The following is a 16,681-nucleotide window of genomic DNA, read 5'->3' on the forward strand; positions in this document are numbered from 1 at the left end:
AATATGCTTTAAGACAAACCATGTGTAAATTCATAAGTCGACAGCATTGCTGAGTATTTTCTCCTTAAAACTGCAGTGAACCAAAGACAGTCTCAAAAACACGGTTTGAAATCGCTGGTGTTTCTGACGTCACAAACTACCTTGTAACCAATCAGATCAACGTGTGATCGTCAACGAGTGGATCTCTGAGTGAGTGAGTGAGTGGAGGCGGGGCTCTTTTGCATATACCCTTATACTAAAAGAGAAAAGGGTGTCGAGTTACATTCAAGCTATTTTAAGGCATGAAGAAATTATTTTCAACGAAAAAATGCTTAAATGTGTAATTTCGGTGATGAAAGATAAGTTTTAAGGGGGAAATGATTGACTACAGAGAGACTTAACTAGTGAAAATACAATTACAGATATCAAGAATTACAGTTTTTACTAGTTGAATTTAAATCATTGATATCGAGATTTCGTATTTCTGCGAGTGTTGACGTCATTGTTGATATCAAGAAATAGCATTTTACCAGTGGAAATGTAATTTCTGATATCAAGAAATACATATAATTGGAATGAATGATAAAAACGCTTGCCATACACTCTAAAAAAGGCTGGTTTGGGGTCAAATATAGACAAATCCAACTGTTGGATTTGTCTATATTTGACCCTATGATTTGACCCAAACATTTGATTTGACCCAGCATTTTTTTTTAGAGTGTAGCCTATATGGCAAGGGTAAACTTGTGTTTAGGGTTGTGGTTATGGATTAGGCCATCGAAAATATCTTTAACCTGATTATAAAGTAAATGGAGATAGTGATACAAACGCGCGCCCGCGCGTGTGAAGAAATGTGTGTGTGACGAAAGCTCAGCATTAGTGACGCAGTGTCTGTGTGCGCGCGGTTGGAGCGCGCGACTCCACCCAACGGCCAGAACTGAAGCACAAAACAACTTTCGCGAGCGCAGCGCGAGTCATGGCGTCAAAGAAGATCTCCTGAAGAACAAACTGCACAAACTCTCACCAAAAGCCCATAACAAGCCATCGACGACCGTCTGGATCTAATATAAACAACAAAAAAGTCCACTTTACGAAGGAATCATGGTTACCGAGTGTCGACTTTAAAGCTAGCAGAGCGCAGCTAGCTCAAGAGTTTGGCGTCGCGAGGAGTTTCGCGAACAGTGTAAATATAGTGTAAATATCTAATTTAATACAGAGTAGTGTGAGAAAGCGAGCTGTACGTGTCTCTGTGAGAGTTTGCTGGTGTGTAGTTTGTCTGTGGACGGGTGGAGATGGCTCAGTCACCGGTATCTGTTCAAGTTCCTGGAATGCAGGTGAGTTGGTGTGGAAAGGTAACGACAGGCCATCATCATCATCATCATCATCGGCTAATCCGCATTCACATTTTAATACACTCATGAATCATCTATATCACACCTTTACATTCGTTTCTGTCAGTTCAAGGCACACTTGCTATTTTTATTCAGCCCTAATATCAACTCTAACAAAAAGTACTATCGTATTACCATATTTTGTTGTTGTTGACATTCAATGTAAATGCGATGATTTTCTTCATGTAACGTTACCATGGCATTCTTTTAAATTCCTTAAAGTGCTATAAATACCATGGTACATGAATAACCCAAAAAATATAAGATTTTGAAATTTAGTAATTTATTTAATGTCATTGCATTTAAGAGCGTAAGACCATTAGTGCATTTTTGAAAAAAGATATATTATTCATATGTTATGCTGTCCTCTGTAGTGACACCAGGACTCAGTTGTTAAAAAAATTAAAAGACATGAAATTACATGTATAGGCAAAAACAATTGGATTTTTTTTCATTCAGCAAATAATTTTTAGGTTTCAGATTTTTTTTTAACTAAGCTTTGTATAAAGATGATTCTCAACTATGTTATAATACATAGAATGGAATGAAAATATACTATTTTACTTATTGCAATATCTGGGTAAAATGGCCATAAATGGGTTTTCCTATTCAATACAATGTATCTGTACTCTGTATCTAATCTGCATGTTAATGTGTTCTTGGGGGAAAATGTAATGAAAAAAGAAGTGTAATAATTGTCAACATTTCCGTAATATCTAATATTTCATAGGAATATTGATACATAATTTCACTTGTCTCCCAGAATGCCTGATAAACATGTTGTAAGTCCTGGTGTCTCTACAGTGTTCATGTATGCAATCAATGGCCTGTTCTGTAACAGAGTCATATTTTGATTAGAAACCCCATAACATTCTCCAGAGATGTTGATTTAAGTAGTCCGATTTAAATGATAATTACAAAATACTACCATATTTCCATAAGAGTGCTAAATTTGATCGCTAAATTTAAATTAATATTAAAGAGCAAGGAGAAGTTGTTGTGATGGTGAAACCTCCAAGCATTTGGTATTGCTAAAGAAAAAAAGCATTGACTGTGTTCTTTAGTCTTTACGACATTCACACTTAAAACTGTGACATATGTATACTTAAAAATAAATCCTATTGGTGCATTCACAAACAACTTATTCAGACTTTTGTCATTAAAATCGATTACTGTTTTGATCATGATTTAACTGAGCAACATTCAAAATCCTATGCATTGACGTATACTAGATTAGTTTATTGCTACATCATAAAATAATTTCTATTGAACATGGATTGGATCCATTTTGACATTCGACAGGTATAGATAAATAAAACAGAGCAAAGATGCGTTTGAAATAAACAACGCTCTTCTAACAGTTGTTTTCGGGTACAGAAATATATTAAGCAAACGTAAAATATAGTCTTCAATGTAAAAGTTAAATCATTAAAGTTACAAAAGCTATTTAGTCAAGAGTAGTGAGCAATGTTTTTTGTTAAATACACATATATATATATATATTTAATTTATTTATTATTATAGAGTTATTATGACAAACAAAATGTATCTAATATGTAATTATTTCCGAGAGCAGTTTGTCCAGTTTGACTGTATGTTAGAATGAGGACACTAATGAGGATATTAATTGTATAGAAATCTTTTTATTTATTAATTTTGCTGATGTTTTTTTTATACATGCGTGACTGAAATGATGGATTAGTCACTGAGTTGAAGTGTATCTATATTTGTAAATCTCTAATATGCTCTGGTCTAGAGATGGGGTGGATATGTGTTGTGTGTAAGGTGTGCTAGTGTTCGCTAGCAAGCGTTTGCTGCGTATGATCTAGGACAGTGATGTAATCCCTATCTTTTAAGCCTTTGTGTGTGACAGCAATAAATAGCCTTACTTGCAGCACAGGAAGACAGGAAGTGTGAATGTGGTTCTGTGTTGTGGCCGATGTCACAACTTCACACTCGGTAAACGATTGTAACAAAACCGAAAAACCCATAGTAGCACATCAGAACTTTCTAACAGCAAACCGGGATCAGAAACGCCACAGCTATTCCTCCTGGAATAACACACACTTCTCTGCTATGACAACTTGTGTTGTTGCTGGGTTTGTATTGTTAATCATTATGCAGCACAGCAGATGGGTAACTCTGCTCATTAATGTAACACTTGTGCCAGGCCTTTTAATGTTTGTTTTATGAGTTTTCCTAAGGTTTAAAGTGCAGTTTCGTCCCCTTTTACATAGGCTACGCCATTGTCCATTCACGGAGGTGATGTGCTAATAGCTCCAGAAGCACGAAGGAGTGTGTTTTAGGCGTAGCGTCGGGGTGTGTCCCGCGAGGAAGTGTTTCACACACTGGTTTCGCGCCTGAGTCAGCTCGACAGGTACAGTGAAAGGAGAGACGGCTCTGAAGGAAGGAACATGATCAAAGCTTGTTGTGTCATGTAGCTCGTACCCACGTGCACTTGCTGCATTATCCTCAGTGTGTTTCTGCAGGCCCTGAGGGATTCTGCTTTGTGTCCTGTTCGTGTGTTTGTCTAGCTGTCAGTGGAGGAAAATACGTCCGGCTGATAAATCTTGTGGGGGTACACACACACACACACACGCACGCACACACACCCGCCCCTGGGAGCTTGTTAACATGCAGATAGCCTAGTCATTAACGCGTCAGAGGTTTATCAGAGGGACGCAGACGTGCAGGATGAAGCGCTGTGGAGATGCCCGCTTTAATTGCATATAACATCTAACTAGATGACAAACCTTTCGTTTCAGAGTACTTTTTTTGTGCCTAATAACTGTGACTGCACATTATTAAAATTATAATAAAAGCAAAAGAATTATCACTATATTCTTAGAATTTTAGTAGATTAGTAATGCAAATTCTTTTAACTGATTAAAGTGCCCCTATTATGCTATTTTAAAGGCTCCTGATTTTGTTTTGGATTCTCCTACAACAGGTTTACATGCATCAAATGTCAAAAAAACACTTTCATTTTCTCATAATATACATTGCATACCAGATGACCCAGTCTGTTGTGATTGGTCTACTCTGATTGGCCAGATGGCCCAGTCTGTTGTGATTGGTCTACTCTGCTCTGATTGGTCAGATGACCCAGTCTGTTGTGATTGGTCTACTCTGCTCTGATTGGCCAGATGGCCCAGTCTGTTGTGATTGGTCTACTCTGCTCTGATTGGCCAGATGGCCCAGTCTGTTGTGATTGGTCTACTCTGCTCTGATTGGCCAGATGACCAAGTCTGTTGTGATTGGTCTACTCTGCTCTGATTGGTCAGTTGACCCAGTCTGTTGTGATTGGTCTACTCTGCTCTGATTGGTCAGCTGACCCAGTCTGTTGTGATTGGTCTACTCTCCTCTGATTGGTCAGATGACCCAGTCAGTTGTGATGGCTCTACTCTGCTCTGATTGGTCAGATGACCCAGTCTGTTGTGATTGGTCTACTCCCCTCTGATTGGTCAGATGGCCCAGTCTGTTGTGATTGGTCTACTCTCCTCTGATTGGTCAGATGACCCAGTCAGTTGTGATGGCTCTACTCTACTCTGATTGGTCAGATGACCCAGTCTTTTGTGATTGGTCTACTCCCCTCTGATTGGTCAGATGGCCCAGTCTGTTGTGATTGGTCTACTCTGCTCTGATTGGTCAGATGGCCCAGTCTGTTGTGATTGGTCTACTCTGCTCTGATTGGTCAGATGACCCAGTCTGTTGTGATTGGTCTACTCCGCTCTGATTGGTCAGCTGGCCCAGTCTGTTGTGATGGGTCTGCTCCGCTCTGATTGGTCAGATGGCCCAGTCTGAAGTGCTTTGTTATGGTGAGTTAATAAACTCAACCAAATGCATCCTATATGAGATTAATGAGATATATACAACATAAAAGCAATATTGCAGGTCTTCTGGCTTCAGATGTTTTCTGCTGCTTTGGCCGCACAGATGCTGATTCTCCCGGTGTCTTCACTGGTAAAGCACAATAGTATGCGTTTCATTTTCTGATTTTCACTCTTTGACTCAGCACACAACATTGTGCTTCTAGTGCATCTACATAAGCGAGAGGATTCTCTCCGATGTTTAGTGAATCCACTTCATTTCAGCATGGGTCGCACCGTATGTAATTAAAACACCAGACTAGAGGTTATGCATTGACGTCACTCCCCCTCGGGAACACACCCCCTCAGCTGAGTGGCAGAAGAGACTAGATTTAATAAAGGAAACTGCGAAAACGCAAGTAAAACAAACGATTGTCAGTTTAAACTAAAGGTTGGACAACTTACAACTTACCAAAGATCTAATGATCCCTGGATATAGACATGCAGCATGAATCGTGTTTCCTGACATTTATATGAGCCTGATTTCGACGCCGGGGAAATACATAAAGCAAATTTGCCTGTGAACACTTTATAAATACAATATAAGTCTAAATGCAGGTGATTACTTATATCAATGTTATATATCGTCCAGCCCTAAAACTTGTATAGGTTTTTGTCAGCGTTTATTTAAAAACATCTGAATATGCTTAATCAGCCCACAACGCACGTGGTCGTGTAAACCTGTTTTCTTTTATCGGAGTAAGGTTATAAACGGCTTAAGCATAAACTGGTCGACACAGGTAGTAGTTTTTTGCATCTTACTCCGATTTCGCACCGTATGTAAACGCATTACTGTACGTTCGCACTGCCGCCGACTTGAGCTCTGGCCGCCCTGTCAAGGACGCTTGTCAAAGAGTACGGGGAAGCTTGTTGACGCTTTGGCCGCTCTGACGTAGCAGCATTCTATGTTCGAGAGAAGAGAAGTGTCACAACATGAAATGTAAACAGAAAAAACAAGCAATACATTGAAACCTTTTATAATGACAGCATTTTTATAAACATTTTTGTCACATTTGGTTGAAAAAAGAAAGAATAATTAGCTATTATTATTATTTGCATCTAGTGCATCTAGTGGTCAAATCGGTGGTACCCTGAGCAAATGAATTGCATTCCTGCTTAAAATGAGTGTTTGTAAATATTTCCAATAAAAGTTGCGCTCATCCTCAAATGTGTATCACTGGATCATTATGGATCATCAACGTCATATCACAAATGATAGGAAACGCAACAACGGCGATGATTAGCTTCTCCATTTTCTCTGAACTAATGTTTTGGTAGCAACGAAAGTTTACATCTTATGTTTCTCCGGAAACAGCGTGAAGGATGTCTATATTCCGATTGATTGCTGCCGTTTTGCCGCTGAACCGCGTCATAGCTCGTTACCATAAAGTTGAACTATGGTTTTGGGGTGTCGAAATTAATCGTTTCTACGATGCATCGCGATGCAGACGAGGACGATTCGGTATCGGTTCGGTAACGGACCTCAACCGATTATAATATACTGCCACTTTTCTGACGTCATTTATCGGGTATGTGCTTTGTTGCGGTAGCATACACTGGCAGAGGGAGGCGAGACGTGAGTGCGAGTAATTAAAAATGCTCCAACTACTTTAAAAGCCTACATCTGGGCACATTTCAGCTCTTATGAACAACCGGGTGAGCACGAGCTGGAGAAGACTCGCTGTGTGCGCTCATGTCACGCACACATAGAATATGCAGGAGGTATACACTAACTTGATAAACCACGTTAGCCGTGTTCACCGCGAGCTGTTAGCGCCTGCAGAGTCTGAGTGCTTTAGAGATGCGCGGATGAGCTCCAGCGTCACCCGAATCCACAGCCAAAAACACATCATCCACCCGCCACAATAATGCTCTCTGATTAAAGTATCTGCACCCGACGGTCAAATTACAATTATTCTGTGGTTACGCGTGATTATAAATGGATGATCGTCACCTTCAACAGCGGACTCGGCGACGGTTGATGCGCGCTCTCTAGGGTAACATTATACACTGATGAATGAGCGCTGCTTTTAAATGAACATTTCTCTAAAACAAAATGGATTTGACAATTTTATTTTATTTTAACATTTATTTTCTTAATGGTATAAACAGGCTTTACACCCTTGAAACTTAAACTGGAATGTCACTGTTTCTGTCACTGCGACTTCCCGAACAGGCGAACACGCGCACACGCAACATTTTTTAAGTAAAATTGAAAATTGAGGATGCAGTGCATCGTAATGCATCATGATATCGAATTGAACTGAATTGATGACATGATAATCGTAATCGAACCGAACCGTGAGACCAGTGTAGGTTCACAGCACTAATCCAGACAGAGTGAGCGTTTTGCAGGAAAGGAAGAAGGAAATGTAACACAAACGCGAACTCTTTCATGTCCCAGAAAATGATAAAATGTGCTCTCATCTCGTGCAGCAGAAGTAGAAGTGGTTCAGTCAAAACGCTGCATCTGTCACTCGATTAGAGGTTAATATACGAGCTGTGAGTTTCCCGCTGACATGTTGCAAGCTTTATTTAACATCACACAACCACAACCGAAATACTCGGGAGTCAGATACGCAAATGATTGTTTTGTCATCACACAGGGGCATGGCCTGATCAAAGCGCTTTCCCGTTTTAGATGTGTTTTTCGCATCATTCATGCTGAAAACAAATGCTGCCGCTCAAAAAACGTATCGCACAGGCACAAGTACCAAACTGAGAGACATGGGTACTTTCGTGTCTACCTGCGCTTGAATATGGCCAGGCTTAAAAAACCCACACAAATGATGAACTTCTGTGAAGATGCAGCACTGGCTCGAGTGTCTTTCATACTGACCCCGGGCCATCAGGCAGTCCTTATTGTACAGCCCTGCAGTATATATGGTTTTAACAAGTACATCGCCAACCCACAAACAGTGTGAAAACTGCTTCCCATTGTGCCAATCAAAACACCCTTTAATGATGAATAATGATCAAGATTTACTTGTAAATTCTGTATACTTTTGTTTACCGGACAAATGTATAGAATGTGGTACTATTTTTAACCACCACAACAAATTAGTTGTGTCGATGTCCATGTTCTTGCATAAAGTTTGTCTCTGGCCTTATTGTCCAAAATGCATGTGGGGCTTGTCATAAAATGTGCCAAATCTGTAAAACCCACTGTAGTTTTAAAGCCCCTTTTGTGAAATGGCTTGATGAGTGCTGTTTTACTCTGTTGAAGCATTTCCATTTGAAACCAAAGTCTGTCACATCAGTATGAAGCCCTATAGTTTTAGGCATTGAGGTACAACTACTGACTCCAGTAAAGGTGGTTCGAGTGAGATAAACAGAATATTTAATGAGGAAAAATAGAGCACAGTAATAGCGCACCTCCATTACTTCTCTGTGGATTAACTTGCAAATTAATTGTTTAACACAACACAGGACTAGTAGTGTTCATTTTGATTGAATCCAGACTTTTAAGCTTATAAACGGACTCAAAACAACAAAACTTCACTATGCCTCTTATATTTTTATCAGTATTGACTGGAAGTTGGATTCACTTCCTCATCCAGTGAAATAACTGTACCTGCAATAGTTGAACAGGTTATTTGTATTTGATTTATAGAGCTCCACTCCCAAATGTTTCTTTGAATATTATTGACTAACCTAGTGTAGCATTGGCATTCTCTCTGTTATAAACACTTATAAACTTCTTATCTTTGATCTTCATTGTTCCATTAAGCTTTTATAAAACTGGAGGGATATATTTAAGCAACTACAAATCCTTTCTGTGCAGTGAAACACATGATTGTGGAAGATTTTGTTAATAGTCAATTTTATTTCTAACTATAAACTCGGATCCCAAAAAGCACGAGTTTGTGATTACCATGAACTTACCTGGTATATACAGTATTGTCAAGTGAACTAATCTTTTGTCTTGGTTTATAGCTATTTATCTAACCCTGTGTAACTTTTGTATTGCAGAACAGTCGAACAGACCCCGAGGAGCTGTTCACTAAACTGGAGCGCATCGGGAAGGGCTCGTTCGGTGAGGTGTTTAAAGGCATCGACCGCCGCTCTCAGAACGTAGTGGCCATCAAAACCATCGATCTTGAGGAAGCAGAAGATGAAATCGAAGACATCCAACAGGAGATCACCGTTCTCAGCCAGTGTGATAGTCCTCATGTCACCAAATACTATGGCTCTTACCTAAAGGTATGGATCGATGCTTTACTGGTTCACACATTAGCTGTAGCACATTGCTTGTAGGTTTGTTACAATACCAAAATGTCAGTAGTCGATACCAGAAAAATTCCACGGTTCTCTATACCATAGTGAAAACTGTTGGAACTGTATCTGAGAATAAAACATTAAATATGTTAATTATTAATGATGATAAAAAAATACATTCAAACAGCATGTACCCTTCAATTTTTTTAAAGTAAACATTGCTTTCCAAAATGTCAATTGAAAAGTTATTAAAATGAACTTTCATTATAAATAATAGAAAAGAGAGAGGTCCACTACTTGATGCAGTTCCTCCCAAACCTCTGACTCGACTTTTTAAAATACGTAATTCAACATATAATACATCCAAAATGTAAAAATTGACAGTCTACTCCACTTCCCTGCAGTGCTGCAATCCTGCACATTTAAAGTTTGCATTCTTTTAATTCAGTTAAGAGGTCACATCATGACTTATCAATCTTCTATTGGTGTCACATCTTTACTTCAAGGGATAGTTCACCCAAAAATAAAAATAATTTACCCATAACCCTCAAGCCATCCAAGCTGTATATGCGTTTCTTCTTTCAGCCAAACACAATCAGAGTTATACTGGCTCTTCCAAGCTTTATAATGGGAGTGAATGGGACCCTAGATTTTGAAGGCCAAAAAAAGCACATCCATCCATCATAAAAGTAATCCATACGGAGGTCAGAGGTCACTCGTCCACCAGAACTAGACTCGCGTACGGTCGTTACCAGAAGCCAGTGATTATAGTTTATTAAGTTATAAATATGGATATTTTTCTTACACAAACGCATGGCTTTGCAGCTTTTTTGGGCTTCAAAGTCTCAGGTACCATTCACTCCCATTATAAAGCTGGGAAGAGCCAGGACATTTTTTTAAATTATGGGAGACATTTATGGGTGAACTAACCCAACGAATTTGCAGGGCAACACAATGGTTGTCACATTTAAATATGGTTGTCATCCCTGAAACTTTGTCATCTTGCACAAGTAACATATCCCCCGCTTTTCTTCTGACCAGATGAAAACGTAAATGTTTTCAAATAAATTACATTACTAACGTTTAGATCTAGCCTTTGATCAGTAAGATAAGATCACATACTGCAAATTGGCTAGCTACCTACTGAGCGACTGAAACACCTTATGGGAAAAAGATATATATGCGTTAATCTTCAGTCCCTTCCGAGCTGTTGCCACCTCTTAAAAGCTATGCTGATATTTACTCCCGTTTTACCAGGTGAAATCGGACCCGACAGCTCAAATTACAAATCATTTTTTATAAGTTTACCGAAATCGGATAATCAAATTGAATCAAATTTAAAAATAATCACTGCATAGTCTTTAGTGTATTAATTACAAATCAATAGATTATTATTAAAGCTACAAAAGTTATTCAGTCATTAGCACAGACAGCAGCAAATGTATTACATTAAGACCTAATGCATGGATCTAATATAATATTACACTTTAGATTCTCCCTCCTACTGTTTGCGTTCACTTAAGACATAACCAACAATGCTTAAGTGAATACTCAAGACAGATGTTTTAAGATAATTCAGTGTGTAATTCAGTGCAATACGTTGCTAAAGAGAGCTCAATTCAGGATCACATGGTGTCTTTTTGTGCAGCGATTCGGGTGTGTGTCAGTCAGCACGAGGAACGCATCTTTTATGTGGATCATTGTGCATAGCTAATTAATATCAATCACGTCCTGCACTATTTTCACAATCACGCATGTGCACAAGTCCTTTGCTTCCTATTGACATGCGCAACTTTTTTATTAATATAATAGTAGTAGCCTACTTTATTTACAATAAAACAGCACATTAGTTTTTTTCAGGCCTATTTAATTACATTTTTTTTTAATCTTTTTTTTTTAATGCATCGATATTAGGGATGGCTCGATACCGATACTGGCATAGGGGATCAGGTCGATACTGTCCTCTTATTCTCATAAAAATTAGCCGATACCACGTACATTTTGCGAAACGGAACTGGCTGCCGCGAGTGCTCTAGGTGAACCGAGGCATAGGGACGTGCACTCCCAACGCAACAGTGCGGCGCGGCACTAGATCTGATGGCTGAGTGCGGGCGCGGACAGTAATGCACTCACTCTGTGTGTGCGGGAGAATAAAACGATTCGAGGGACTCCCGCAAACTAGAAATATCTATGAATAAAACAATTAAAACTAATAGATTTTTATTCATCTGTTGCAGAAAAGCAAGAATAACAACTAAAACAGAATAGAAACGATTTTAGGGCTGCAGCGATCGATTCTTTTTGTAACCGATTAATCTAGCACTTAATCGATCGATTAATCGGATATTTTTTTGTGTGTGTGTTTTATTAACAGAATAGTTATATTAAACTTGTGTCTATTTCAGTTAAAGCTGTTATATACTATAAGTTATATAGTATGCAAGTTATAAAGCTATCTCATATGTGAATTTTCCTTTAAGATGTTATAATATAACCACTCTAAGCATCTAAGCATATTTGTGTATTCTGCTAGTTTAACGCTGAAGAAGAGCTGTAACGAGACTTGTTGTTGAACACGCAGAAAAAAAAAAAAAAACTGACGCACTTTTTGTTCTGTGCGTTTTAACTGATAAATGAGTACTCCGAATCTTTATTAAAAACAAGCAGCCTGGGGACTTTAATTTTTTGTTGTTGTCTGTAACTATTTGGAAGACGTGAAATACAAACAAGGTCTCGCAAAGACTGCAATACAATATTTGTTCCTCCATCACGTCCCGGTGTGTACAGTGAATGCATGCTGAAATTGTTGTTGCGTGGCTTCATAAAAGTTTAAGCATATGTGATGCATTGCTGCAATTGGTCTGACGTGTGTGTGTGTGTGTGTGTGTGTGTGTGTGTGTGTGTGTGTGTGTGTGTGTGTGTGTGTGTGTGTGTGTGTGTGTGTGTGTGTGTGTGTGTTCTTTTTTTAGGCTATACTCTCTTGCAATTGAACGTGATAGTTAAGTTTACTACTTAAAAATGTCATCAAAGCTAAAAATCATATCTAGTCAAACCGCATCACGACATCCCTACAAATACAGTATGGGATTAAAATCAGCGAACATCAATAGGCTTAGACCACGTTACCTTGTTTCAGCGAGTTAAGTGTATTAAGTGAATTAAGTGTGTAATGATCACACACTTTATACAATTTCTGCCGTTTATTTACATATTTATTCTCCGCCATCGCGCAAACTAAATTCAAAATATATGCTTCCTGAACAGGTCCGTGTGAATAAACGGTCCGTGTGAAACAATCAAATCCCTGCGCCGCGCGTATACTGCGCGTCATAGGAATTTAACGAGGCTTCGATGCAGAGTTTTTGCCTCGAGGAATTTTTGTAATCGAGTAACTCGAGGAATCGTGTTAGCCCTAGATGTAGCCAATCACAGTCATATGTGTTGATTTCTTGAACGCAATGGCCAATCAGAAGCATTTAAGATAGACACCCCTCACCACTCAACTTTTTTGTTCAGTGCTGAATTCTGTATGCTGGCAAATCCTCTAATTATAACAGTGTGTGGATATTATGAAAAAATCAATGTGCAGTCAGCTTCACTGATAATAACAGAGATGTGTGAGATCGCGATGAACTGTCAGCTTTTTAGGAATTAGACTATTAAGGGAGCGCACTTTGCGCGCATTCAGTCATTCCCGACCACGCACGCAGTAACTGCTTGCTTTTGTGTTTAATTAACAGTGGTTTGTCTGTTAATACATTTATTATTTTACTCATTATTATTTATTTGTTAAAACAAGCAGAGAAGAAAATAAAAACAGTCTTCTAACCTGTGTTCTAAAATAGTCTTGTCTTCTTTTCTGGGAGCCTATAGTTACTTTTGCGGTAGAAATATCGGTATCGGTACTCTGTATCGGCAAGTACACAAATGTAAATACTCGTACTCGTATCGGTTTGAAAAAAATGGTAACGGGCCATCCCTAATCGATACTGAATCGTTCACATCAGCCTTACAATGCAAAGTAAAAATGATTATATTCCACATTTGTTCCACTCTGTCATAATCCACACTTGACTCATTTGGCTCCAGTGCCACGTGGAAATATTGACAGCCGTAAATTACAGAGCTTCTGTTCAGAAAGTGCAGCACTGGCAGGATTTTGATTCACGAGTACCCCAGTATTGTTGTAGCGCTGTAGTTTTGTGCAGTGTGTGTGTTTGTGTGATTTGATGCTACTGGTGACTCAGGGCCAAACCCTTTGTGCGATGTCACAATACCTGTATTTCTGGAGGGCTGCCAGAGCGTGTGCTCATAGATTTTGTCTGGCCGCTCGTGAGTGTGTGTGTGTGTGTGTGTGCGCATTGATGGTCAGTGTTTACAACAAATGATGACAAGTCGGCATTAGGCTTGACTTTTTTGTCCATGAGGAATTGATTGGATGGTTGAACCCACAAAAGACACTCCCTGCCCTTGACTTACTAACTTCAGTAGCTTTAATAACAATCTAATATTCAATTCATACAGTAAAGACTGAGTAAAGTAATAAAATATTAAATAAAACACCAGTCTCTATAGTCTCTATTTCTTACCTGAATACTACTGTTAGATGTTCCTCAAAAATTTCATTTTGTATTTATTTTATGCTATTGCATTTTGTTTCTTTGTTCATAGTTCCTGGCTGTTTACTTGTCTTCAATAATCTTTGAGAGCTTTTTACAGAGAGTTGAATCTGAAACCCCAATTGTCACAATACCAAATTTTCAGTAATCAATACCAATACCATTGAAATTTAACAATGCTTGATATCAATTTGTGATGCCAAAGATGATGATAAATGCAGTAGAATTGAATGTAGTCATATTTTCACCGGTTCATGTGGTTCAAACATTGCTGAACACTGTCCATAATGTCCTGTTTTTCTGCTTTCTGTAATCATAAATATATTTTTTTAATTCATTTATTTAGTGGTTAAGCGCCATACATGTGTAGTCACCTATTATTTCTCGTCTCATTATAATATTATGTATATGATATATCGGTGCCTGCCGTCTTACACTTAACCGTATTTCGCACTTGACAATATTTATCTGGAGTTTTTCAAATCGTGGTTATGAAACATGATTTTAATTAAAATGTGAAGTGATAATATTAACTGAAGAACTGTTTTTTCCATGTTATGGAAGTCAATATATTTACACTTTAAAGAGTAGAAAGTAAGTAAGTAGAAAACATGAAGATATATAAAATAAAGTAATTTTATCTGTGTAAATGAGATTTTTCATATTATAATCCAAGTACAATTGCTTTTCTCATTAAAAAAAAAGATGTTCGTCAGATATCATGTCATTAGATGCTTTCCCAGTGTTTCCTGTATCAAACACAGAACGCCAGTCTTAAAGATTCACGAAACGGCCTCAAACTCGCTTGAGCTAGCAATGTAAATCAGAGCCTTTACTGAGGTCACAAATGACATTTTTCAGTAGTGTCAGATTCAAAGTGCACCATGTACTGTGATGTATACTCATATATTATATTAACTATGCACTCAGTCAGAAAGAAAGAGGTTTCCCTCCCCTGAGTTTATAGTTAATTGTCTGTTGTTTTTCTTTTAGGGTAGTAAACTATGGATCATAATGGAGTATCTGGGAGGGGGTTCGGCTCTGGACCTGGTAAGCCCTTCGACTTTATCATTGAGCCTCCACAGCTACAGAATACATCTGATCCTGCCTCAACCTTGTGTGTGTGTGTGTGTGTGTGTGTGTGTGTGTGTGTGCGTGCGTGCGCGTGCAGCTGCGAGCCGGACCCTTTGACGAATACCAGATAGCCACCATGCTGAAAGAGATTTTAAAGGGTTTGGACTACCTGCACTGTGAGAAGAAAATCCACAGGGACATAAAAGGTGTGTACGCAGAGTATTTGTGTCTGCTTGGGTAAGTGGGTGTGACGACTTTGTTTTTCCACCGTCGTTTGTTTTTCCACTTGTCTGAACTGTGCAGGGCGAGGTAGATTCCAGCTGGGTCGTCTGCAATTAGCTGCACTGATTGGTGTTGTGTCTTCAATATTTGTTCAGTAGTTTTGTGTAAGTAAGAATGTATTCCTCTGGGCCTTAGAACAGGGTTGATGAAAAGCTAATAAATAATTAAATCAAACGTAACATTAAAATAAACGCTTTGGGCTGCACAATTAAACTGAAATAGCAGTTTTATCTTATCAAATCAAAAGTTGCAATTTTGAAGTAGTATATACAATTTTCTATGTTAAAATACATGATCTTAACGCAGTTTATCATTCATTGACTACTATAAGTATGCCATTCATAGGTTTCTCTGATTGATCTTCAATTATGTTCAGTAGTTTTGTGTTCTTAATATTATTATTATTTTTTAAATCTTTGTGTGATTTCAGTCTTAAACTTGTCAATATCCCATAATGAGAATTTTTTTTTTATATTTTCAGGTGTAAAATGTGAGAGTTTTAAAAGTAATAATTTATTCCTCTGGGCCTTAGAACAGGGTTTCCCAAATGAAGGTTTGTGAGTTAATGAAAAGCTAATGAAAAATTAAATCAAATGTAATATTAAAATGAACAAATTGGGCTGCACAATTAAACTGAAATGGCGATCATATCTTATCAAATCAAAGGCTGCAGTTTCATTAAAGGAGATGTAAGATTTTTTTATGTTAAAATGCATTATCTTAACCCAGTTTATCGTTCATCGACTACTATTAGTATGCCATTAATAGGTTTCTCTCCCAAAAATGTAAAAATTGAGCTCCTCAGGCACCTTAAAAACATCAGATCTGTCCATCTCTTTCCAGCTCAACCTATAGCAAGAGTTGGGGCCTGAGGCTGTTGAGCCGGTGTGGGGGTTCAGGATTGATGCGCTACATATGAAAAGACATTCAACTGCTTTTAGGCCTTCAATGATGAAACGGGTTATAGGCTACACACATTAAAGCGAACGTGACCTCGTTATGCACCCATTCAGTTTACCAGATGTTTACTTTAACTACTACAGTGTAGACAGTAGGGCTGGGTAAAAAATATCGATTTCTCGATTTTAATCTATTCTCATTTTTACGAACCGATGTCGATTCTTAAATCCCAAGAATCGATTAGTCATCCTGTTTTCAGTTGATGAATGAATGGAACATTGTAGCGCGCATCCCATCCAATAAACGCAAAAATTCTTTGTGCTTTGTTACTATTGATATGAAACAAAGT

The 16,681-nt window shown here is 38.3% G+C and overlaps 1 protein-coding gene across 3 annotated transcripts in view; it reads left to right on the forward strand.

Annotated features, from left to right (window-relative positions):
• The first annotated feature begins 857 nt into the window (after positions 1-857).
• Positions 858-16,681, forward strand: part of stk26 (serine/threonine protein kinase 26) — a 38,500-nt gene continuing 22,676 nt past the window's right edge. For 2 of the 3 annotated variants that reach the window (XR_013201292.1, XR_013201293.1), the window contains exons 1-4: positions 864-1,313; positions 9,212-9,442; positions 15,070-15,126; positions 15,248-15,356. Coding sequence is in view for 1 of the 3 variants with exons in the window: in XM_077224838.1 (XP_077080953.1) it covers positions 1,272-1,313; positions 9,212-9,442; positions 15,070-15,126; positions 15,248-15,356 (439 nt within the window). In the remaining 2 variants the exon portion in view is untranslated. Of the gene's footprint in view, positions 1,314-9,211; positions 9,443-15,069; positions 15,127-15,247; positions 15,357-16,681 lie in introns of all 3 variants that reach the window. The other variant, XM_077224838.1, reaches the window with a different exon arrangement.

Source organism: Siphateles boraxobius, unplaced genomic scaffold (genome assembly GCF_051911475.1).
Source record: "Siphateles boraxobius isolate OS27281-9 unplaced genomic scaffold, OSU_SipBor_1 92, whole genome shotgun sequence".
In the NCBI taxonomy this organism is placed as follows: domain Eukaryota; kingdom Metazoa; phylum Chordata; class Actinopteri; order Cypriniformes; family Leuciscidae; genus Siphateles; species Siphateles boraxobius.